General features: G+C 39.1%; 2 protein-coding genes across 4 annotated transcripts; both read left to right on the forward strand.

Annotated features, from left to right (window-relative positions):
• The first annotated feature begins 233 nt into the window (after positions 1 to 233).
• Positions 234 to 13,397, forward strand: LOC111235154 (SMC5-SMC6 complex localization factor protein 2-like). The gene is made up of 21 exons (XM_022763491.1): positions 234 to 377; positions 1,076 to 1,110; positions 2,986 to 3,539; positions 3,661 to 3,906; positions 4,818 to 4,863; positions 5,481 to 6,949; positions 7,085 to 7,167; positions 7,274 to 7,387; positions 8,496 to 8,663; positions 9,081 to 9,186; positions 9,276 to 9,363; positions 9,457 to 9,598; positions 9,720 to 9,807; positions 9,920 to 10,096; positions 10,275 to 10,369; positions 10,505 to 10,592; positions 10,733 to 10,843; positions 11,002 to 11,079; positions 11,216 to 11,302; positions 12,603 to 12,671; positions 12,847 to 13,397. Exons 1-21 carry the CDS (start codon positions 343 to 345, stop codon positions 13,165 to 13,167), a joined length of 4,200 nt encoding a protein of 1,399 aa, XP_022619212.1. The 5' UTR covers positions 234 to 342; the 3' UTR covers positions 13,168 to 13,397.
• Positions 13,398 to 14,702: 1,305 nt separating this feature from the next.
• Positions 14,703 to 25,793, forward strand: LOC111235283 (WASH complex subunit 2-like). 3 transcript variants are annotated; one of them, XM_022763691.1, is made up of 31 exons: positions 14,703 to 14,824; positions 15,793 to 15,936; positions 16,113 to 16,277; positions 16,432 to 16,500; positions 16,675 to 16,848; positions 16,955 to 17,048; positions 17,150 to 17,211; positions 17,322 to 17,378; positions 17,614 to 17,721; positions 17,852 to 17,936; positions 18,150 to 18,209; positions 18,330 to 18,454; positions 18,557 to 18,647; positions 18,738 to 18,782; positions 18,873 to 19,070; positions 19,173 to 19,327; positions 19,471 to 19,581; positions 20,123 to 20,215; positions 20,306 to 20,404; positions 20,501 to 20,608; positions 20,698 to 20,873; positions 21,063 to 21,189; positions 21,407 to 21,838; positions 21,947 to 22,075; positions 22,208 to 22,309; positions 22,471 to 22,545; positions 22,788 to 22,847; positions 23,348 to 23,575; positions 23,687 to 24,394; positions 24,496 to 24,667; positions 24,798 to 25,793. In XM_022763691.1, the coding sequence occupies exons 2-31, from the start codon at positions 15,793 to 15,795 to the stop codon at positions 24,941 to 24,943; spliced, it is 4,398 nt and encodes a 1,465-aa protein (XP_022619412.1). In that variant the 5' UTR covers positions 14,703 to 14,824; the 3' UTR covers positions 24,944 to 25,793. The 3 variants fall into 3 exon arrangements, with proteins under 3 accessions (XP_022619412.1, XP_022619413.1, XP_022619414.1); XM_022763692.1 differs by having other exon boundaries at positions 18,333 to 18,454; XM_022763693.1 differs by lacking the exon at positions 22,788 to 22,847.
• The last annotated feature ends 345 nt before the right edge of the window (positions 25,794 to 26,138 follow it).

A 26,138-nucleotide genomic window follows, 5' to 3' on the forward strand; every position in this document is an offset into this window, starting at 1 on the left:
TAATAATTTTCACTTATTTATTCTTATATTAATTACTTGTGTGTTCTTTTTTCTACAAATATATTATTTATTTGATCAAATATACAAATGATCAAGTTTAACCCTATGGTTTGTCTACTTATTTTCAATGAAAAGAGGCATAATCGGTGAAATATATGGAATATCGCTTTAAAGTGACATACAGCTGGACTTCAAGTTCCATAATGCAATGCGTGAAACGTTGGTCGGTGCGATTGCAGGCGGGAGAAGGGGTTATTCTTGACAGGATTTTAACATTGGAGCGCATACACAGTCAGTTGTCGTTGCTGTCTCTGGTTATGGACAGCCTGTTCAATCCTCAAAATGAGAAAGGTACAAGAAAATCAAGGGAAGACTCGGTAAGAAAACCTACGGACTATGTTTGCTCTCCATTGCTAAGTTGAAAGCGCGTTAGCCGGCTAGCTAAAAGGGCACTTCCTGAAACAACGACTTGCTAATATTACATTTTATTCTAAATTAGCCAGGCACTGTGACTAACGCTCTTATAATTTTTCTTCAAGATTTGAGCAGTGCTGTCAATGTTTGTTTTGAAAGCGAGCCTAGCAACATGAAGTTAAAGAATTAATAACACTGCCATGATGTTAAAAAAATGTAAGTTTCCTGGCTAGCATTACTTAGCTATTTTTCTTTTTGCTAGAATAAGCATTGCTAATAAGTTCTAATATCGTTGTTACTTTTGTTAATGCAACGTTAGTTTTTGATTGAGATTTTCAAGTGACACAGCTGAACAATATGTTAAAGATAACCGCCCGAAGCTTCATAACATTTGCTGTTGCTGGACTCGTGCTGTTGTTAACGTTGCATGCTGTGACTGGTTGCAAACAGAGAGTGACAGGCAGGTGTCTGCTTTTTGCCGGTCTTGAAAAGCGCTATATAAATCCAAGGCATTATCATTATTATTACCTCGCTATGTTTGACGCCTCTGCGACACTTTGGTTCTTTAATGTAACTAAGTTCCAATTCTGAATTTGAATTGCATTATTGTTGTTTTGGAGACACATTTAACATCAGTTGCCCCTCTCTGGCCTTCTTGCAGGACACTTGGAGAATATTTCTCCCCAAGGAGTAAAGGTGGGTCCTGCGTTGTCATGTGTTAATGTCTCGGAATTTACAGTGTATTTAGTTAACTTTACATCACGATGTGCTGTTCACTTTACCTCATTCTGTAGCTAGCAAGGGAGGGAGCAACACTGTCAGTTTTTAAGCATAGCAAGTTGTTTTTTACTGGATGCACCTGAAATACAAGAACCTTGCTATAAAACCTACTTTCATGAATGTTGTAATGTTCAGTTTTTGTGGTGCTGTTGAATTGAACTGGATTATGGGAGGTGTTCCTTATATTTCATCCATGCCATTTATGCAGATTCGTGTAGACCAAATATTAGAATTGTGTATTTACATGTTAAAATTTTGCAAATAAGTAATGACTTTTTTCTTCTTTTTTTTACCTGCATTTGTAGCAAGTGGACATGTTTAGTCACAGTATAGTTGAGTTCATTATATGCTATCAGGATTAGTATTTGGATTGGCCCTGTATCAGTTTTTGTCTCAATGTCTTTATGGAGGTAAGTTCACTGATTAGTCTATCCATTAAGTACGGTGGTCTTGAGGTGCAAAACACAGCATTTCAGGAAACACAATGACATTTCACAAAACACCAACATTTCAGATTATGGTAAAGGTGGGACAACAATTATTTTATGTGATTGGACAGTATCCAAGTCCCTGGCAACAGTTCGATGTGGTTTCCTGTTTCTATTGTGTACTCTTAGCAATGTCCTTTGACAAATTTTAAACTGAGTTTCAAAGGATGGAACAGGAGATTGAAATCCAAATGGAATACTTTAATTAACGACATTCATATGCACTTGAGGTGCAATGGGAATCCTTGGGCAAGATACTAAACCCCAGATTGCCCCTGGTGGCTGTTCCATCAGTGTATGTATATGTATGTGTGGGTGAATTTGGCAAGCACTGTAAAGCACTTTGAGTAGTCGATATGACTAGAAAAGGGCTCTGTAAGTGCACAGTATTTACCATATGATGTAATTCTTGATATTTGGAATGTGTTCAGACCCTTTCCATTTATTCACATTTTGTTATGTTGGAGCTTTAAGCTAAAGTCAAAACATTACATTTTCCCCTCATAAACCTAAGCTCAATACCCCATAACAAAAAAGTGAAAACAGAATTTTAGAATTTTTAGCAAATTTGTTAAAAAGGAAAAACTGAAATATCATATTGACATAAGTATTCAGACCCTTTGCTGTGACACTTGAAATTTAGCTCAGGTGCCAACCAGTTCTACGTGTCATGTCTGGTTTCCTCCAAACATGCTTTGAATTGAATAAAGCCCAGATCGGTGGAGTGCTGCAGTGATGGTTGTCCTTCTGGAAGTTTCTCCTATCTCCACACAGGATCCCTGGAGCTCAGCCAGACTGACCGTCAGGTTCTTGGTCATGTTTCTTACTAAGGCCCTTCTCCCCTGATTACTCAGTTTAGCTGGGCGGCCAGCTTTAAGAAGACTATGCTTTTGACATTTGACATTAAAATGTCCCATGGAATCCTGAAAGCAGGCTTGGAAGAATTAGGACTGATCTAATGTTGCACCAACCCACATTAACACATCCATTGAATAAATTTGGAATTGATTTCTGTCCAATCACAAACAATAAGTGTTGACCCAGTAGTTCTGTAATCTGAAATGTTGTTGTGTTTTGTGAAATGTTGTGTTTTGAACCTCAGGGTCACCGTAATTAAGTATAAAAGATTAAATGCATGAAACTTTCCTATGTGTAGGATTAAGAAAATTCAGGACTTTGTCAAAATGACTGATGGATGAGCCACAGCTATAGGCATCATGGACCCTGAAGTGACAACATGTTCATCCCTATTCACACATGAGCACTCAATGGCATGTTTTGTCTTGTTTCCTCTGTGTTTTAGTGAAGGACCTCGCACTCCAGGAGCGCTCGCTACCTCATTTCTCATCTTTTAATCAGGAGACTCCAATGAAGCCCTCTCAAGTCCCTAACCGGCTTTCTCTCCCACCACCAAGGAGAGTGTTGCCACTTCAAAGCCCTGAGCTGTGCCACAGGGACAGATTGGGTCCACCACGGCAACCTCCTCATGCCATGGGACCAGTCCGTTCGATAGAGTTTAATGTAGGCAGCCCAACTAATGTTGGAATCCCAACACATAGGCCTCATCACACACCAAGGGACAGACTGGGTCCCTCACAGCACTCTGCTCAACACTCAGACTCTTTCTGCTCATCACAACTTGTCCCAGGAAGCCAATCTTACATTGATACTTCAGTGAAAAGGCTGCAGCCCTCGCCTGCCAGTATCAGTCACCATGCTTCCCCACAATTCATGAAGGATTTAAGCAACCGCACCCTGTCCTTCCACATAAGGGGACATCAAGTAACGGAACCCATGGTCACTTTGTCTTATTCAGGAAGTAAAGATGTAACAGCAAAAAGTCAAGAATCACACAAGGTATTGTTTTCTCTTCTTTAATGTGGCCATTAGTGAAACCTAGTTTTGTTTAGTGTCTTGTTTATGACCTGTACTACAGCAGTCATGTGATGCTGAATTGTTGTGGCATGTACTCTGTTAGGCTCAATCCAGCAATGTGAGGAGTCTCATACCTACCATCCAGCTGCACAGGCCCCCTGTGACCCCATCACTCAACACCAGTGCAGCTCAAGAAGTTTCCCCACGGCCCCTCTCAGACTTGGAGTGCTTGAGTCCTGGTAACAGCCACTGCTCCAGACGAGGCTACCAGCCTTCTCTGAGTAACATGTCCTCGGACAGAAGTAGTGCTTCCAGTTTACACATGCACAACCCTGTAGCACCTTACCAGGTAAAGTTTGTTATATGATAAGTGACACATCAATTCATTTAGGGTTTTAGTTAAAGATTTTGAGCTGTTTGTCTCCTCATGGTTGAGGGCCATCTCACATGGTGGGAGGTAATGCTCACTTGGGGAGAGAATGGTGTCTTGATCTCAGCCTTTGCATAGGGTTTTTATAACTAAGATGCAGTTGATTTAGCCTTATAAACAGACTGGATTGACATTTTGTTTCACCTCCTTATTCAGTCGGACATCAGTGTCATATTAGCTGTTTTCTTTTGGGGAAATTTTGTTGCTAACCAATCATAAGGAAGGGATGTATTCATTCCACCAACCTCAATAAACACGGAAGCTGCGATAGTGTTTGCTTGGCGCAGGTAACTTAATGTATGTCATGTCGATCAAAGAAATACGACAGTTTAAGTCTTTTACCTTTTTGTAAGTAGGCTTACAACAACATGCGTATCTGTTGATCTCATCAATGTTTGTTGCCACTTTTCTTTGTCTGTCACAAGAAGATGATGTCCCATTTTTAATCCTGCTTAGAAAGCTCTTATTGACTTGGTTGTTTTTCAAGCTAGGGACACAGCAGTCAGTAAACACAATACCAGACCTATTGGACATGTTAGCAGTCATTTAGAGGTCTGGAACAGGCTACAGCTGGTTGGTTGGTCAGTCTTGGATAAGTTAAAGAGCATTTGTTCTTTAGGTGTTACATGAGTCAATTGATATTTATTTAACTGGTCACTTGTAAACATACTGGTGTGAACAGGAACAGCTAGTTGTTTTTTAATTTAGCAAGTGATCCACGTGTAGCTCTGTCTTCAGTTATATGGGATACATAGCAATGCTTGCGTTGCTCTTGAAAATTCACTAAAGGAAAGCTGCTTCTTAAGGAGTCACTTTGCTTTCTTTTTTAGGACCAGCAACTTAAACAGACACCTTCAAGTGAAAAGTCAATTCCAGGTAATACTGTCAAAGTACTGTCATCTACTCAATTTATGCACAGACTTTTTGCTCTTTTCCCTTCTCTAGTTATTTGAATCATAAATTCAAATATGATGCCTGTAGGTCAGTACACATTGTCTCCTACAAAATAGTTTTATTATTTCTTTTTTTTTTGTTGTGTGGGTCGCATGCAGATTCTGACCTACTAATTTTTCTACTTATCCACTTCTTACTCAAAAAGCTGCAGTCTGTCATCTTGTTGGCTCTGCAGTTGTATCCATCTTTTATTTTTAATTTTGAAATCTTGAATTGGCACATATCAGGTCTGCAGCTAATGGTTATTTTCATTGAGTTATCTGCTGATTATTACATAAATGTTTGATTTGTAAAACATTATGGAATAGTGAAATTTGTCTATCACAGTTTTCTACATCCTAAGATGTCATCAAATATGTTGTTTTGTCTGACCAACAGTCTAAAGGCCAAAGAGCATCAATTTACTAAAACATTACATACAAAAAAGCAGCAAATTCTTTGATATGGAGTTCTACAACCATCAAATATTTGTTTTCTTTAATGACTGAAATGATGATAAAAGGAAATGTATTATTTATGCCTTTTTCTGTCATCAACAGTGGACTTGAATTGCTCATCACAGAAGAGGTGCAGGGAGTTTGAGGTCTCTGATGACAATGCCAAGAAAATGTGTCTTCAGGGTACAAACTCTGGCAAAGCACAGACACCAAAACCCACTGTTTGCAGCTCAGTCAGCACTTCACTAGTGTCGTCATCAAGCCAGCCTTCAGTCTTGGAACTGCCACCTGAAACCACTGATAGCCATCTGTGCTTGGAGCCGGCATGTGGCCAGTCAACGTGCTTGGAACTGTCGTCCACATTTAAACCTGCCCAGTCATCCTGTGCATCACTGTCACCAAAACCTTGCATAAAGAGACGACCATCAGTGGGGGCAAAGCAGGCATATATTAATTCCACTCATAATCATATTGTGAAGATAAAAGAGTTCAAATCACCTTCAAAGACTGTTGAAGAAAGTGTGAAGAAAATAAGTGAGGACAATGATAAAAGGAGTAAATCAAGCACTTTATCCACTGATGTTCCCCAGAGGGACACTAGTAGCTTACCTCATGGTCAGCTGGGCAGCCACCACTGTGGTCATACTCACCCTAGTACCTCTGTCTTACCAGCCAAGACCCTGAGCAGAGGTAATCAGGTGGAGGAGAGCAGAAAGACGGACAGCAGCACTCCCAAATCAGCCTTAAAACCAAATTCAGGTCCTCTGAGCTGTCGTAAGGCCGAACGGAGTAAAACTGCCCGCCCAAGAAGACCTGTAGTAATCCCTGATGATACAGATGAGCTCTTCACCCCTGATCCCATGACTTATGTAGTCAGTCCTGCTCATAAGACTACAAAGTCAAAGACAGATGGGGGAACGATTAAATCGTCCACCTCAGAGAAAAGTTGTTCACCTAGCACTGCGTCCAGCTCCAGTACTCCAGTTACTGGATCCTCATGTCAGAAAACTCCAAACTCCAAAGTAACTGGTTCTCCTTATGCAGTGGACACTGAAATTTCTTCCTCAACAGGTATCCCACAAATCCCCATGCTAACTGTAACTTTAGAGCGAGTAAACCTTGAAAATGTAAAGCCCCCTTACTCTAAAGACAGGGAACTCAAAAACAGTCCCATCACTTCCTCAGGTCGGCAGCTTAAGGAAGAGAGTGTTAAATCTGATGATAAACACGCATCTCGCCTTCCTAACAAAGTGACTCTAGAGACCAACACAGCTGCCTCTCAACAAACTTCTACATCCCATTGTTCTCAGTCTCCATCACTGGGGAGACAGGCCAGTGAAGTGAGTAGAAAGCAGGTGAATGAAGAGGATCCCATAGATGTGGAACTTGATCTTGGCCTGAGCTTTGCATTAGATTTTGATCTAACCCAGAGCTCACATAGCAGTGAGGAGGAGCAGCTGCTTTCCTTGCAGGAGATGATGGAGCATGTTACTAAGCCTCCAGATACACCGGAGAAAGGAGCCTTCTCAGAGCCTAGTACACCTGGACATTGCAGCAGCCAGTTAAAAACTGTAAGCTCTAAAGGGCTTGTCTTTATTCTACATAAAGTTATGAATGTCTGATAATCAACTCGCTGAGCTAAAGGACATGTAAAACTCAACTGTGTTTCTGTTTGGATCTTATATTTCATCTGTTATTTCCCACAGCAGCCATTGCCACCCACCACAAAGCCAGGCCTTTATAAGAACAACCTTGATCAGATGCTGAAGGAAATAAACACCAATAAAAAGTATATTATTCAGAAATTTTCACTCCCAGTAATTACTTTTTTAATTTGAGCCACAGTAGGTGAATATTAGAGGAGTTAACTTTTTCCACATTCTTTATATCTATAGAGCTAAAGAGATTGAGACACAGCTTCTAACGGCATGTAAAGAGGACCTGTTAAGGATAGCTGAATATGAGGAGGCTGAGGAGAACCAGGAGGAGGGCATCTCCACTGAACAACAGTAAGACTTGCAGAACTGCACATTGACACATTATACCTTGTCAGTGGGACACAGGCCATGCACAGTAGTTAACAGTAATCTGCATTTTTATGTTTGATTGTAGGGCTATGCGATATGACCAAAAGCTCAAATCAATACTCGTTACTCATACTGTTTCTCTACTGTGTATGTTGCAACAGTAGCCGTCATCTCCTTCCAACTTTGTGATTCTTTGCCATGTGGTGTGCTACAGGCAAAAGCCTCTTGCAACGTCTGAGTCTGGGGTTTAGTTTGAGCAATCAACTGTACTTTTGTGTCTCTCTTCCTTAGACTCTCTTCACACTGTTTGCAGATTTCCCACAAGTCCTTGATATCCTTGAAATTTTTTGAATTTGAGGGGGGCGGGGGGACCAAGGCCTTGAAAGTTTTTTTAAAATAGATATAAATAAACATGGGGCTTTAAAAGTGCTTGAATTTAGATATTCTTTGCAAATATAGAAATGTATTATTAATATTAATATTATTATTATTGGCTTAACATTAGTAATTAGGCTATGTGCCACTGTCTGCATATGCACATTCAAGCCTCTTTCTCTTTTAATTTTTGTGTGAGCAACTGTAAAGCCTGCTAGATCTCACTTTAAAATTTTTTAGTGTAACCGTAATTAACTTTGATCCGTGTCTCACACTATGCTGCTTGTATTTGAGTGATTTGGTCCTGGAAAGTCCTTGAAAAGTCCTGGAATCTAATGTCGAAGAAGGGTTTGAAACCTTGAGTTTGACATGATTCTTGCATAGGTCACAGAATTTGAGGGAGTTGTTGTGGAATAATTTGCAAAGTACAGTTTTCTGATCAGTCTTTTTATAACTAAATTACATCCATGTGACAGAAGTAGCCTGTCTTTTAGGTATGACCTCCTTGTTCTATCTTGGGTGGTCGGACTCCTTCTCCTGTTCAGAATTACGAACTCTATGCCACGTTTACTCTCCATGTTTGTTTGTGTTGCCTTCATGCAAATTTCCTGTCCGTATTTGCCTCCATGCTGTGTGGAAGAACACAAAATGTTGTGCAAATGCAATATATATTGTCATATCACACATGACTATATTGTTGTAATTTGTTTCTAAGGGAATTCCTGCAGCGCTACTCACTGATGTCCAATGCAATCAGGGAAGTGCCTCCAGGAGAAGTCGTGTTCAACTTGGAGAAATGTGGCCAGATCTTCAACCAGGATACACTGCAGCTCAGACAATGCATGGTCAACCCACAGGGGACAGCACAGAAAACACTTCTTTGGTGAGCTGTGCTCTATGTGTAGGCCTACATGTGAAAGTTTATAGCAACATATCTTGACAAAAAGACTTAAGTTTGATATGCAGAATCATTTAAAAAAAAAAAATTTCCCAATCATTTTGATTCTGACCTTTTTGAGCATCAGCTAAAAATTTACCATTGACCAACATTGTTGTCCTGATGAAGTTGTCCTGAAAACTAATCGGCTACTTTCATCACAAACTACGTTCTTAGCCTCCACACAGTAAAGAGAAATCATTATTATGTTGCTTGCTCCATCCAGCACTTTGTACTGTGGTATTTTCTTTTAACATATCAGCTTCTACTGGCCATTAGCAAAGCTTTAGACTGTCAGCTTTTCTGAATAATTAATTCCTCTAATATTTCTCTCTCCACTTTCACTCCCCTTTTCTCTATCAGGTCCAGTCCTGCTCAACTGAGATTACATGTAAATATTGGATTGTTCCAGGAAGCTTACGACTGTCGCTCACCCTGTCCAACTCAGGTTACCCGTTTCCTTTTCAAGGTAGGCCCCACACACACCTGTAGCATGTTAGTGGTTATTTTTGTCCAAATGTCTGAACATTGGCAGTTATTCTTTGTTGATCTTGTCAGATGATGTCAGTCCATAGTGAGAGGATGGTATCCGAAAAGATACTACAGGCCCTCTGTGACATCGCCTGCACTGCTGCTTATCAGATAGGTCAGTGTTCTCCTCATCCTCAAGCTTTTGATATTTCCTCACTCGTTGTTCAGACATATTAACAATTTTTTTTCTGTGTGCATACTTCCTCAGTGAAAAATGGAAGCCAGCAGTTTAAAGTTTGGGTTCCCAGTTTGGCTGATGTGACACTGGTCCTGATGAATATGGGAGTTGCGTTTGTTACTCTCTTCCCTTTTGAGAATCTGCAGCCTCCGTTCACAGAAGGAGATTTGTTGTAAGTAGCATTCTTGTGTGAAGGATCACATTTTGCTCCCTTTTTAAAAAATAAAAAAATAAAAAAAATTTGAGATTATTTGAGTTTAATTCCATGAAGCTGAATTTCTGTGTTTGTGTAGGGAGGACATATATATCAAAAGTGATAGTCCCTCAAATAACAAGGAACAGAGCGCATTCCCTGAACACAACTGCAACAACATCTTGAAGGTGGGATGTAATAGGAAACAGATGTCTGCTACGAACAGTTAGCCCTCATGTGTGTTCACCTTTCAGATCATTCACTACTTTTTCTCTTTTTTTTTTTTTCTCTCGTGTTTAGTACCTGTCTTACTGTATGGGTCTGTGTCCACGGGCGTACAGTGACGACGAGCTGCTGTTGCTGTTAGCTGTGGTGGGAAGGGTGGCCCTGGACACACGGCTCATCCTCGAGTCCAGTGTGGAACTGTATCCGCTACAGTATAAGATTGTCAACAACATCAGGGACTGGGACACTATGGTCAGTGCATATATACCTCTGAATCTTTGACCTGCAGAAATTTCAGACAGATTCACAGTTTATATTATCATATGCTGTTTTATTTGGCCTTTAAATCCCAATGTCATTTATGATTTAAAATCTACATTATTATTATAGTCCTGTTGCCTCTTGTGAGTTTATTTTAAAATCTCTTTAGCTGCCCAGAATCTGTCTGGCCCTTACTGATCTGACAGATGACCACCACAACATGTGCCTTGTAGTTCAACTGCTGCCTGACAACACACGTGGAAAGTAAGTCTTTTTATTTTTCTCCTTTGGTGTCTAAGCTTGTCTCGATTATTTTTTCAATATTGGATTTTAGATTAGATTTTTTTTTGTTTTTATAATAGTTACCATTAAAAGTATTAATTTTGTTTTTTTGTAAAGGCAGCTGCGCCGACACTTGAGCCTGTCCATGATCTCTAAGCTGTTAGATGGAAATTGCACTTACAGACCTGCAGAAAAAGAGTTTCAGGTAATCTGCTTCAGTGTAATCTAAACTTAAAGTTTCCTTTAGATGCCAGCACTTGAAATATGTGAAGGTACTCTTTACAGCTTTTTTTAGAATCATTAAATGATTATTGCAATGTAATGAATGTGTGGTGCCATGCTTAGCTCTCCTTGCTGAGGCCATACCTGCCCTGTATGCAACCCTCCACCCTTCTCCGAAGCATGCTGAGGAATCAGAAAGATAAAGAAGAGGACATGGCCATCCTAGACCAACAGGTGAGCACAGACTTAATGCCTTTAGCTTCAAAATGTTCCAACCCAAAATTCATTTTAGATTTTTCTTGTCTTGTTTTTCATATATCTTGTTTTCATATTTGTACATTTTCTAGGGGGGTTTTCTGATGCAAATGTCTTTCCATTTATTTATGTTTCAGTCCTACTACCTCTGCTATAGTCTCCTGACCTTGGCAAATGAAGCTTCCAATTTTCAGTTCTTCCCAGCACATCAGAAGGTATGATTTTTCCTAAATTCTTTCCTATTCTTTCTGGTCATTTTAGGGGAACTAAGGGTCTTACATGTGTAAGTGGTGATAGCCTTTTGCCTGGATGTTAATATTGACTTACCTCTTGTTCTTTTCTGGCTCTCAGAAGCAACTACTTTCTCTGTGCTATGAGCTGGAAACGCATGTCAAGTGTGACATCAGAGAGAGCGAGAAATGTCTTTACCGGAGCAAGGTGAGTATGATTTCAAAAGGAACTTCAGTTATTTGTGTGTATCTGTGTGTATTTTTGATGTAGATCCAGATGCAAATTTTGTGATTGGGACATTTCATGGTGAACATTACTGGACCTTTTACAATGACTGTGCCCTCAGGAACAATATAAAATTTAATTCCAACCAATATGTAATTGGTTGGAATATTATATTATATTATGGAATATATATTACAATTAGAAAGAAACTCCTGAGACGGATTGTGTTGAATGCTGAGGAAAAGTCAATCATAAGGTCATTCGGTTAAAGTTCATACCTTTTTCACAAAAATCCAAATAAAGTCATTGTTAACTCTCAGGTAAAAGCTCTTTGAGTCATTTTCCTGATGCTCATCTGGACTAACACCATGCTGAGAGACTATATTGTACTTATTGTATAGATGTGTCATTAAATTAATGCTGTTACAGCCAGACTTCAGGTCATAATTAATAATTTTGCACAGTGTTCTTATATATGTACTTCTTCCTCTCAATTTTGAAGCAGAATTTCCACCAAATTACAGAATAAGCAGTACTGCCTAAACTTTTCAATTTCTTGGAGACCAGAGCCTTGGTATTTTGGTAAAAGGACAAAACCTTACAGGAATAACGCTGTCCACAAAAAACACTATAAATGCTGAAAAATACCTATTAGGGTTGCACGATATGCAAAAAAATCATATTGCAATAATTGTGGTAAGATATTGTGATTGTGATATGTAATTGCAATTTCAGTTGGAATGGTCCATTTTGCGTTTCATTTTCACTGGAAAATTTTTTTGTTTTGTTTTGTTTTTTTTTGGACCAAACATGTTCCTTTATGTCTGGAGAATATGATTTGCAGGCCTGCCTCTGTAGCACCACAATGTTTATGGTGCTAACAACGCACAGCTCTTTTCTGCTGTATATGCAGTAGCTCAGCATGTCTGTGAATGTTCTCATTCGTCCAGGTCATAGTTATCTCTCTCTCAAATTGAATCGAAGGCAACTGGACTTGTATTTGTCTGTGGAAGACGTTTCGCCTCTTATCCTATCTGATGAAGCCGCTTGGATAAGAGGCGAAACGTCTTCCACAGACAAATACAAGTCCAGTTGCCTTCGATTCAATTTGAGAGAGAGGTAGCTCAGCATGTAGTGGAAAATTTTTGTGTGATTGTATTTGTAACTTGACATAATAAGTCATTGCTGACTTTGTTTCAATCAATCATTCAAATTACCCTGTGCTCTCTTGTGCGGTATGTTCATCTATTTGACAGCCCCTACCTTCCTCCTCTTCCTCCAGGTAAAAGATCTAGTGGCCAGGATCTACACCAAGTGGCAGATGCTGCTTCAGAGGACCAGGCCTCTCCATGTACAGTTGTTACACACACTCATGAATTCTTTATTTACATAATTTTTTTTTTTTTTTTACTTAATCTTCTAATAGATAATGACAGTAGTCACTTGATATAGGCTCCATTATTAAAAGTCTTCCAATAAAAATCAACAAGTTTATGATTCTCATTTTCTATATTCTCATCCCTTAGGGCAAGCTATATGATTATTGGCAACCTCCATCAGTGGATACATTGATCAGTAACCAAGAAGAGGAGCATATGGATAACAGTGATGATGGAGAGGGCACTATGATGACAGAAAATCTTGTGATGGAGGTGGATGAACAAGAGGAGGAAAACAATGAAGCTGAAGAGAATGAGGCTACAATGACTGTTGCTGATAAAGAGGAGGAGAAAAAAGAGGAGGCAGAAGAGCAGGACATTAAACTGGATGAAAAGCAACAAGAAACGGAAGGAAATGATCCAGTGGATGAGAAAAATAAAACAGAGGCAATAGAACCATTAATTTAGAGTAACTATTATTTAGTGTCGGAGTCTGGGGTATGTTCTGAATCATTACTCTCTTTAGTTACAGTCAAACTAATTGTTGTGCAGAGTTTATTTCAGTATGCAATACTTGGTTGTGAAAAAGTCTTATTAAGTTAACTTTGTCAATTATTCCCAGACACATTTTCTTGTTTGCTGATTTGTTGTTAAAATTTTACTGTTTTGTGGAGTGTGCATGTTGTTTATTTTTTTAATGGTTAAAAATATTTTTTTATAGCTTTTGCCAAACAGAAAATAAACTTTATTTACATGTTAACAGAATTCTTTGTTGCCTTTATAAAACATCTCAGGCAAAATGTCTACTCATATCAGTGTCAGATATATTACATACTACATATTCCATTCAGAATACAACAGTCTTAACATCAACACTTGGCAAATCCATGAAGCTAAATACATGTCTAAATAATGCCACAGAATTAGTTCTGATAGGTTTGAAGTGATGAAGTCATACTTTGGGAAAGCATTGATAGAGATGGCCTTTGAGATCCCAATTACTTTTTTGTGCACCATGTAGCCTTTGAGATTCTACCATTTTCTTACATTAAATGTAGTCTTTGGTAAAAGAACTACTACTTTTCCAACAAATAGAATCTATAAAATTGGTAGTTATCTTTAAGCAGTGTTTACCAATTATGGGATAAATCATATACAGAAATATTTTGTATAAAATTTTAGTCATGGGTAAAATCAAAGCTTAATATCAGGTATGTGTGTCAGTTCATTTTGCAGTCCTTGGCTGAGGCTTATATCGCAATGTTCAGCATCTTATGGTGCAAACAGGAGGTGAATGCAGAGACAAACTAATGAGAACCAACAGTAATGGATGGGTTACTGAATGGATCTAGCAAGATCTAGCCTCTGTTTGAAGTAATTGTTAGTATTTCTTGTTGGAAAGTCAATCAAATAACAACAAAGAAGTGCAAAATGACAACAGGAGTTGTATAGGACCACAGAAAGACACGAAATGACTGCAAAGAGACACAAAACAACGACACAAAAAAAAACAACCACAAAGATACAAAATGACTAGAAAGAGAAGCAAATCGGTGACAAGAGATGTAAAATGACCACAAAGAAAAAAAACCCCACAAAGGACAAGATTATTATAAAGATACAGAACAATTTCAGAGGTTCAAGGTGTCCACAGAGATGCAAGACTGCAAACAGTTGTGTGAGGCAGCAAACAGACTAGGAGCCTTATGTGCCCAGAGGCTTGTACTGCACTTGAATAACTCAAATGTTAAAATGTCTGATTTTAAATGGATCAATATAAATAAAATGTATCCTCGTTACGCCCAGATAAGAATGTGTGAAAATAATAAGTGATAAACTCAACTTTATTGTTTACCCAGTCGGCAGTAACGGGTTGTTTTCAGGATGACCTAGTAAGCTGTTAGCTTCATCTCTTTGCCTTGGTTGTTAGTTTGTTCCACTCCGCCCCACTTTCCCTGGGTTGCCAGGCAACAGTAGTCAGGTGACTGTCTGCAGACAGAACATGGCTGACCTGTCAGAAGACCAATGAGGGAAAGGCCAAATTTAGCATAATCGATCTTATTTTTTACGTCGTTTCTGACCACATTTGACCGCCGTGGACAGCAGTTGATCTGAAGTATTCAAGGTAAGCACGAGAACGCTTAAATTTGGGTGGATATATTACTCTGTTAGTTGTAACAGCTGAAGCTAACGTTAATGTTGGCTAGCTAAGTTGAGCTAGCTGCTAGCCAAACAGTCTCCGCTTTCTCTTGCAGAAGCAAGTCAATTTGAATGTGAAAGCTAGAAGAAGGAAATGACATTTAGGCAACTTTATGAGGACACAACAAGTTGTCTTGCACAGATTTCCAATGTTACTACCACTACAAAGCTAGCTTGCTGTATCCCAACTATAGCACTAAAACTACATTAGTTAAAGGGAAGATAACGTTACGTTAACAAGTTAAAATTTATTTTATTTGTGATATTTCAGTGGCTCTGGAAACCTAAACCTAAAAGTCACTTTCTACACACAGACAGTTTCCCCTTGAGTAGGAAATCAAAGGATCAAATTTTAATTTATTGTGTCATCAGTCGGTTTATTGTCGCTGAATGATGATGATGATGGTTGAATGATCTGCCTGGTTTATTTTGCCTTTGAGTTACTTACTGGTTGTTCCTTGGTGGGAGGCATTCTGTATCATTTATTTGGCCTTCATGATGTCCCTGATTCTGTGGAGGAACGCCACAGTCCTTTCACAGACTAACTTCAGTGTCTGGAGGATCTCCATGACTTGTTTATAGGAGATATTATTACTACAGTTTATGGTTTGGACTTTGGCAATAACAATACAAAATTGCAGAAGAGAGCTCGGTGTGACCTTATAAAGTTACCTAATTGTTCTCTAACAGGCTTTTACATTCAAACAGTCTCTCAACTGTTTACCTAAGGCCAAAACTGGTACAAATATACAAAGTAAAAAAGATATGTGGGCTACATTCTTACACAAGAATATATTTTTTAGGATTTTCCATTTATGATATGTTAATATCAGGTGCTTAAAAGCCCTTCTGAATTATTAATGCCATCAATAACAACAAGTGATCTGATCTCAGATGAGTGGGTTGCCGGAGGGAATGGCAAATGGCCCAAGCCGGAATGAAGACTTAGAGAAAGATGCTCAGATTTGGGAGAGACCCTGGACTCTTGAAGAAATGCGACAGAGCAGTGCCAATTGGTCTTTGGCAGCTGACTCAGGGGTAAGTCAGAAACGTCTTTCCCGTCTTTGATATAGGCCAAGAAAACAGCAGTGATTAGAGAAATGCTGCAGAAATGCTTTACAAATCAGAGTAGTTGATGGGATTATGAAATGTCTTCTACTTTAGTGCAGTGTAAGTAACGCTGCAACCTCCAAAATGTTTTTTTGTGTTCACAGCTCTTCCTGTTCCTCCAAGACTTCTCCCAGAGAATGCTCTCAAAGACACATGAGATTGAAAAGCAGTTGGACAGTCTGATCCGTGACACCAAGGCCACAGACAGCTGCTTGCATTCTGTCTTCAATGACTTTCTCATGCTCTCCAATACACAGTTTATAGAAAATGTAATGTATATAATTCAAATATTTAATTGTACTTTGGTTTTATTTGTTACACAGTAACTTTGACAATTCACTTAGAAACTAAAGGACATCTTGTGTGGAATTTTTGTTGCTTCTCTGGTGATAAAAATATCTTCTTGTTTGTGTGCTGTTGCAGAGAGTGTATGACGAAGAGGTAGAAGAAACTATAATGAAGGTTGATGCTTTGGAGAAGCAGCCTGAGCAGGTAAATAGAATTCATTCTCCCTGCTCTTAACATTTGCTGGCATAAAAAACACAGACACTGACCAGTATAACACTGAATGATGCATTTCAGTACTATTACTTCCAGGATAATCTAGCCACAGAACCCACGACACTTGCATTGCCCTGTGACATTTTATTTATGTTTTTTCTTAAGGAGAAGACTCGAGAGCAGAAAGAGGCAGAGTTAATCCCGAAGATGCAGGAAGCTGTGAATTATGGTCTGAGAGTACTGGAGTCAGCCTTTGAGCATCTGGACATCAAAGCAGGAAACTCTGACTCAGAGGACGAGGAGGTCACTGATAGAGTGGAGGCCATCCTAGAGCCCAAGGTATGCAATTGAGCTTGAAACAGCATAGATGAGTACTGAAATCATTGCAGAAATGCATGTGATCATGCATTTTTACATTAATGTCCGTTTTTGCCTTGTCTTTTAGGATCTTTATGTGGACAGGCCACTTCCATATCTAATTGGTTCCCAGGCCTTCATGGAACAAGATGATGTTGGACTTGGTGACCTCTCAAGTGATGGTAGTATACTGACTGCAGCCTCTTTAGGCACTGTACATCGCACATTAGCATTCACACAATGTGGTGTTTATTTCTCTAATTATGTGTGATTCTCTTTCCAGAAATGTCAGTTGACAGTGACAGAGACAGTGTGATTGAGAGTGAAGATGGCAAAGAAGCAGTTGTAAGACAATTTTTCACATTCTTTCACTGCATTTCCCAATGTTTTTTTTTTTTTTTTTTTTTACACAGGAAAAAAAACGTATTGTATTTATTTACCTATTCATTTAACAGCATTCTGATGAAGATTTTAATCAGGAGGAGGATGAAGGTCACAATAATATCAAGACGGTAAGCTGGATGTCTGTTTGCCCAGCATGTAATTTAAATTGAACAANTACACAGGAAAAAAAACGTATTGTATTTATTTACCTATTCATTTAACAGCATTCTGATGAAGATTTTAATCAGGAGGAGGATGAAGGTCACAATAATATCAAGACGGTAAGCTGGATGTCTGTTTGCCCAGCATGTAATTTAAATTGAACAAATTCACAATTTTGAATTCTCTTTCCACACTCCCTAGAAGTCATCCATGTTGAGTTATGATGATGAGGATGACGATGATGAGGAGGAGGATGAGGATTCTGACATATTTGGAGAATCAGACAAGGATGATGATGATGACACAAAGGTATGCCTGTTGTAACTTTGCTTGTAGTTTAGAGATATCTTTCTTAGTGGCTTATTTGTAATTTCTGTGAGAAAACATTATTGCTGCCTCAGGGAAAAATCTGCTCTGATTATTTTTATGTCACATTCAGAACACAGGCCCGTCGTCCTTTGCTGATGAGCTGGCAGCCCGAATCAAAGGTGAACCAGTTAACAAACCGGAGGGAGACCGCGCATGTAAGTTCCTGTCATTATCAAACAACTCATACTGTTTCATATAATCTCACTTTGAATTCTTTTTGTTCCTCACACTCATATTTAATTTCAGTAAAAGTCAAAGCTCCGATGTTTACATTTGAGATTCACATTGAAAGCATTTCAGGGATGAGTGCCATCATTGCATGTGCATGCTTATGGATATTTTCTTTTTACCATGTCATGTCTTGGAAGCATTGACATCTAAGAAGAAAAGTAAAAGCAGAAAAGAACCAAAGCCTTCAAAGTCACAGGGTAGGACTTTCATTCATCATCAGTCCAATTCAAACATTTGTTTAACCTTGCATTAGTTATCTCCACAGTATGCCCATTTTTCCCAGCATGCTGCTCAATACTTTGTGTGCGTTGTAACAGCAGCTGAAGACGACAGTGATGACATGTTTAAGCCACCAAAGATGGACGACGACGACTTTTCCCCATTTGGAGGGAAAAGTGGCCTATTCAGCGGAGGGAAAGGCCTGTTTGACGATGATGATGAGGTACATTAAACAGCTCTCTCTGATTCACTCTAATTTCACACTACAGCAACTTTGGACTGCAGCCAGATATTTATTTGTACTTTATTATGCTATGCCATTCAGGGTGATCTTTTCTCTGAGGCACCAAAACCGTCTGTGTCTGAAGAGAAAAAAGCAATGAATGAAAGCACGAAAAGCACAGCTCAAACTGCAGGTAAGACAGCAATATAGATGAGATGTACACAGACATACTGAAAAAAAGTGGAGTAGCAGATTGTCTCATAACTTTTTCTTTCTGTCAAAGAATCAGGAAAGAAGATTCCGGCGGGTGCTGTTTCAATATTCCCAGGTAGTTGCAATCACTTGTATGACAGCGACATATCACTTTTTTTATCTGCTTCATCATCCTTAAACAAATCCAATCACTTTCTCCGAACAGATAACAGCCTGTTCAGTTCAGGGAAAGACTCTGATTCAGTGGGGAGCAAGGAGAATGGAACTCCAGTTCCCAAAACCAGTGCTGCTTCCAAACCAGTTCCTACAGGAGCTGCTGTTGGTGGAGGAGGTGGGCTGTTTGATGATGATGATGAGGATGATGACTTCTTCAGTAGTAAAAGTCTGGAAAAACCTGACTCTGGTAAGTGTGTGAAAATGGGCGGTTCAGTACTGTAGTCCATGTTCAGAGGGGATCCTCACCCTCAAACTTCTGCATGTTTGCTGTTTTTACATTCTTTTCCAGCTGGAAAGGAGAAACCCAAACCCAAGACAGCTATTGACCTCTTTGATGAAGACGATGAGGACGGTGACATATTCAGTGATAAGTACAGTACGCCAACTCCAGCTCAGAGCAAGGAGGAGGTTGTGGAAGAGCAGGCTAAACCACCTGAGAAGAAGGTAAAGATCAACATATGAGTCTCTCACTGTTGGCTCACAGTATTAACAGTTGTATGACTTACATATTTATTTTGATATACCTATATAGTGTTTGTATGACTTGAAGAAGAGTCCCTGTGTTGATAATTCATTGTTATATTTAGATGCCAGCTGGTGCCATCTCCATGTTTGGTCCTGGGACTAAAAGCTTGCTCAGTGAGGGCCTGAAAAAACGTCAGCCGTCTACCAGCGAGGAGTCCGAGAAATCTGAGGAGGTCTGAATAGATCATTGTTTAACAATATGCTCCTGACAAAATCAAATTTGGTGTGTTTTTACATGCCAAATGGAAGGTTTTTGACCAAACAGAACTCCACTGGGCTTCCGTAATTTGCAGTGTGTGCAGGCTATCTAGTTCAAATTGTCATTTAATACACCACCAGCTGGTTGCTGGCCGGTGTATTTTCAGTTTCTTATCTCCAGAGTTCTACCAGTTTTGATATAACTCTGTATTTATCTTTTGTTGTGAGGTTGTGCTTGCTCCAACAATGACTCACAAGCTCATTTATCAGGAATGGATGCCATTAAAAGAACAGACCTAGTTGCAGTCAGTATTTTGCTGTTTGCTCATATTTGAGTGCAGTCTCAGAAAAGGCCACATTCGATTTAATTTGGAGTTCACTGCTGGCCTTTACTCCTGTTGACACAGTTCACTGCTCTTTGCACTGCACTGGTACTAAAACTTCAAGTTTGAATTTAGAAAGCCCATATTAAATTTCGTTTTCATTTTTGTTAAAGCTTCATTTTATTTATTTCAGAATGGGCCTGTGCTAGATGTAGTGAAAGCTACTGTCAAGCAGACTCAGAAACCCCAGACCAGAGGCCTCTTCTCTGATGATGAAGATACACAAGTAAGGCTTTCAAAGTGTGCTGAAAGAAAAACCTAATAACAATGATAATGTAAATTTTAATTACACTATATATGTATTTGCTTTCTATAGGTATTTCCAACCATTCCTAAGAGTCAGTCTAAACCTGAATTTACAAGCCAGAGCAAAGCCAGCAAGGCTATGTCATTATTTGATGATGAGGAAGAAGAGGTAGAAAACTTACTAATGTTTCACACACAAGAACAAAACTAAACCAGGTTAAGTTTTTTTGAGTACATTACAATAATCTGGTTCTTCATCTTGCAGGATCTCTTTGCATCTGCAGCTAAATCTAAACCAAAACCTAATCAAACTAAAGCCTCCACACCGCAGCCAAGTAATACTGTGTCCAGCTCCCTCTTCAGCGATGATGAGGTATGGCAGCATAAAAATAATATTTATCTGCAGCTTGCCAGTATCTAATTGATTATACATTACGATAGATTATTTTTTTTCAATGACAGGACCAGTGGATAAATTCCAAAAGTAGTGCAACGAAATCAGAGACAAAGACAGGAGGGATGAAGCCCAGTGCTAGTGCCCCCTCCAGTCTCCCCAGTGCCAAAACATCCCAAAAGAGCAGCCTCTTTGATGAAGATGAGGATGATGAGGATCTGTTTGCTCCAACAAAAGAGTCAAGGTATTTGTAGAATTTATGATTTTTTCATTTCATTCGTACAGTAGAAACTATGCAAAAACATGTATGCTCACTGTTAAAATAATTTTGAACCACTGTCAATCACTGTTTATTGAATTAAGTACACTTTTTTGAAATACTGTATTGCCAAGGGTTCTTATCTATCCTCCTGTTCTGTTGCTTTTCATATAGTCAAAAGAAGCCTCAGAGAGTTGCACTCTTGTTTGAAGATGAGGGTGATAATGATGATGAAGATAAAGGATCCCTTTTTGGCATCAAACCAACTGTCAACACAAACACTGCAGCCCCTGCTGCTAAAGTGAGTGTACTGATTTATTTTTTGTAATTCACATTTGTCATGAAGAATAATTATGTTCTGAGGCTTGCATAGAGGACGGTTTAATTCCTTCAGAAAACACCAAATTAAAAAATCATGTTGGCTCTATGGGTGACAATGATAGTTAATTTTTTTACACCATTTATTTGCATTATCTCCCACTCTGAGATTAAATTATTTTATTTCTTCTATTCTTCAGACATCTGCTGTAGTCTCTCAGTCATCCTCCCAATCACAGAAATCAGAGGAGGTTACAGTCTCTAAAACAGGAGCAGAGGACAAGCTTTCACAGCCGGAGAAGCCAGCTGCAAAGACCCCTGAACCACTTTCCCCATCAGTGTTGCCAGAGAATAGTGAGAGTAAAAAGAAGCCTGCTGGAGCCGTCAGTCTCTTTGGAGGCATTAACGTTCTCGACAACAAGCAGACAAAGAACCCGTTGAATGAAGATGACAATGATGACAGCTTCCTCTCTAAGGACAGCCCACAGCCAAATGTTAAGAAGGAGGAGAAGAAGGAAGAGAAAGTTAAAACAAAAACTGTTAGTCTGTTTGAAGATGAGGAGGAAGATGAATCAGATTGGAATGATCCAATATTCACACCCAGTAAACCTACAAGCAGAAACACACTAAAGGTTTGTATGGGCTACAGTAAAACAGTAGATAAAGTATAGTTTGAAGAATTGATTTTCTCCCGCAGTCAGTGTTAACATATGTGTGACTGTATATTTTTCTTTTTACAGCCTACAGAGGAGCGACCGCAGGCAAAGAGCACTGGTGTGTTCCAGGACGAGGAGCTGCTGTTCAGTCAGACGCAGCAGAAGGACAATGACCCAGATGTTGACCTCTTTGCCACCTCAGGGAAAGCTGCAGTCAGTATATTAGATAGTCTTATCTATTTGTATATCTCTTTCTTCTCTCTACAAGTGCCATGTTTTACTTAACTACATGCTATATGCATCATCACTAGATGCCAGTAATACATGACTGTGTTTACTTTTTAGAGCTCCAAGCTCAGTTCAGTGAAGCCAGCAGCACAAAGTCTGTTTGCAGATGACGATGAGGATGACCTCTTCAGCTCCACCAAACCAAAAGCTCCTCCTCCGGTAGCAATTTGATTATTTTAGTGTTAAGAATAAGGCAGACACCTGTTTCCCAGCTTTGTTTATTACATTGGAAAAAGTTTCAGTCGTGTAAATAGATATTTTAGATCCGCTGGAGAAACTTAAGCTCTCTCTTGTTTTTTCTCTTACATGTTCTATTACAGAAAGTAGCAGAGAAGCCCAGTAAACCCACTGACAGAGCACTGCTTGCACATCCAGAGTCTGTGTCAGAGATTCAGGTGAGTCTAGCGGAAGCATATACTGTCTTCAGTTATATAATGAACTACATTGTTTTTTGAGGCCATGCCATGTGGTTTTGATTTAGGAATAATTTTTGCTTTGTATAAGCTTTTTTATGCTTTCTGATGACACATCTACATCATAATTTACTGCCTATTCAAAGATGGTACTGTTTGTAGATGAACTCAAGAAATGCCTATATTGGATGAAATTCTGATCCTGCTGTAATCTGACCACACAGAAACCTGCACCAAGCCCTGTAAAACCTAAAGAGTCCTCATCAAGGATTGGGAAACTTCAAGTAATTTTTTTTTGTTTTTATTGAATCAAAAGTCTTCATTCTTGACATTTCATTCTGATTCCTACTGATAAAAGACTTTCCTATTCCCACATACATGTTTTATCTTTGAAGGTTTCTTCTGTCTGGGCTTTTTCATATTCCAACTTAAAAACTTGTCTATGACACAGCGGCATGACTATCAAAATGAAGATAATTCTCTGTTTTGATTTTGCTTAACTTGAAGAATTTGCTTGCTCTTTCTTTCAGTTTCACTAAATGGTACTCATGCATCTTTCTCCTGCCATTTCCATCCACAGTTCTGGTTTTTCATTTTCCTCTGAATGATCTGCTGCTTGGAACCACACTGAAAAGCATAGTTTTGAGGCATAGAAATGTACAAATGTAGGATATTTTAATTAAAAAGTCTGTTTTAACGCTCTATGGTCAGTGCTCAGGATCCATGGTATATTTTTCACCTTCATAAATGTTTGTACTTGTGCATCTGTTTATTTTACTCTCAGGTCAATCTGATGATCAATCCAGCTACGTTGCTGCCTGGTGCTGCCCCCAGTATGCCAGGGGCCGTAAGTGTTCTCCCTGGCATAGGTCCTAGTTCCTCCTCTGGGGTGTCTAGCTCCAGCCTGAGCCCCAGCCCAGCCACAACTCCTGTAGGAGCCCAGACAGACAGTGAGGGAGGAGTGAGCTTTGACACCCCAGTTCAGGCTACAACCCTGCAGAGCGCACACAAGGTGGGTTTTTGATTCATAGAGTGTAATATCTGGTATCTTGAATTCTTAGTTGGTTTTTCATTGCGTGGTTTTCTGATGTATTGTTGTGAGTGCAAATTTTCTGTCATGCAGGGTCGTGCCAAAGGTTCTGCACATCGGAGACCCCAGTCCAGAGCTGCAAGGCAGCAAGCTGTCCAAAGATCTGTGGAGGATAGAGATGCAACCCTTGGTGAAGACATTCCTGGGCCAAACCCCGGTCTCTCTGGTTTGATCCTACCCCTACCAGATAAATCCAACCAGATGCCTGCCAGTCTGACACTACCTAACTCAGCTGTTCCCACAGCCTTGCCTGCCTCCTCACCCTCTCAACCTTCACTCTCTGAAATCTCCCCCAGACCCTCTGTACTGACATTACCAGTATCTACAAATGCTGGAAAGAAAGAATCTTGTAAGGACAGCCTCAGTACCAAGGTGCTGCCTTCTTCTGATGAGGATGACCTTTTTGGCTCAGACAGTCTGTTTGAAGGCCCTTCAGTAACTAACACACCCTCTACCAGACAAAATACCAAGACTACACAACCTCAGGCCAGTAGTGGGGTGGGATTGAAGAAAGACAAAGACAAAAGCACATTCCCATCCATTTTTGATGACAAAACTGATGACCTTTTCCAAAAGGTCAAACCAAGGTCAACTATGAAGAAAGCCATGGCCTCGTCTTTTTTGGAAGATGATGATGATGATGAGGACATCTTTGGAGTGAGCAACAGTTCCACGCCCTCATCCACAAGTAGTAAAGAAATCAAGAACAGCAGTAGTTTTTCAAAGCAGGACATGTTCCAGGTACCTTTGTTTTAGATTGATGGTAATATGGTCAAGGTTTGTCTGTGCCACCAAGAAAATATGTTCAATTTTTCTTATTGGCTAAATGTCTGTGTTCTCAGGATGAAGTAGCCACTGTGCCTAAAGTTCAAAAGAAGCACAAAGAGAAGAGCATTGATGCCAGCTTGTTTGATGACAACATAGACATTTTTGCTGACCTGACGGACACTTTAAAACCAAAACAGAAGTCCAAGACAAAGGGAGAGACCAAGTCAATATTTGATGATGACATGGGTAAGCAACAATAATGCATGCAGCCATCCATGTGTTTTTAATGCACACTTTTGCTACTGTCTTTCCTCTGGCCTACCTTTTTTTTTTTTTTAAAACTGACCAAATATGACCATCTTTCTGTTCTTTAAAGATGACATCTTCTCACCAAGCACAGTAAAACCAGTGGCAAAGACTCCCCATAAATCAAAGAAGACACCACCACCCCAGGAGGCCAGTACAGCAGCGGATTCAAGCAACATATTTGATGATCCACTTAATGCTCTTGGTGGGAACTGAACTGTTGTTTCTGAGTAGCCAGATTTGTACACTTGTGGAATGTGGATTAATTCTTTTGTCATTTGGATCGCTGAAAGATTGGAGATCAATACACTGTTGATAGAGTATTTATTCATATAAATTCATATAAATACTGTGGCTTATTTTTGGCAGATAAAGACTTAAATGAAAATAGTTCCAGTCATCTTCTGACAGCATTTCCAAAATCATCTCAGCATCAGATCATATTATGTAACAGTTATTATATACTGTTAATCTTTATTATACATGATAGCACTTTATAAGCATATCTTATGCTTAGCCTCAAAGCCTGCAGAAATTAACGGTAAATTGTTTTGTTTGTTTTCAAGATGTTTATCCTTTGGCCTTGCCATGTTGAGATTCCATGTCTTTGGGTTTGTGCCATATCACAGTTATGAGAAATCATCATGTTTACTTAGTGTCTTAGGCATTTTGACAATGTTTTTATTAATAAGAAATTCATCCATTTCTTAACTTTGGCTGTGATGAAAAAGGAAATTCATTTTTAATAACTAAAAAGAAACATATTTTATGCTATTTGAAATGTGTGTGATTATTTCTGATTTAACTTTTTTTCATGTGCACTGTGTCTGAAATATTTATCAGTGTTAGATATGAGCAGGAAGCTCACTCCAAAGAAAAAGAGCTTTAGAGCTGTGTTTACTAACAACATTTTTGTTTCATTTTTGGCTGGATGGATTAGTGCTTTTACAGAGGTTAGTATTATTGAAGTAGAAAAAGGTATTATAGCTGCTCTCCTTTCAGCATTTACAAAAACCCACCAAGCAGAAATTCTGTAACCTTTTTCACATTAGGTAGTAAATAAAAGCTCTAAACACTGAAAGCTTAGTTTGTAGATCATAGGGTGAATTTCTTGAACATGGTATTAAAAGTCTTTTTGTCTCACATGAAGGATTGGGACCTTATGGTGCTACTAATTGGCACACATTTGAAAATAGACATTTTGGACAGAGATACAATTTTTATTAACATTTGCATGGGAAAGTTTAGACTTAATGTGAATATATTAGAAACTGTTCAGTTCTATTATAAGGGGTGGATATTAGTGTTATTGTAAGTGTTTACATTCACAATTTACTTCTTCAAAAGATGGAGAAGCAGCTCTAAAGTGAATTGCTGACAGTCCAAATTTTTATATAAACTAGTGAGGGAT

This window comes from Seriola dumerili, unplaced genomic scaffold, assembly GCF_002260705.1.
Source record: "Seriola dumerili isolate Sdu_G_001 unplaced genomic scaffold, Sdu_1.0 BDQW01000478.1, whole genome shotgun sequence".
Taxonomy (NCBI): Eukaryota; Metazoa; Chordata; class Actinopteri; order Carangiformes; family Carangidae; genus Seriola; species Seriola dumerili.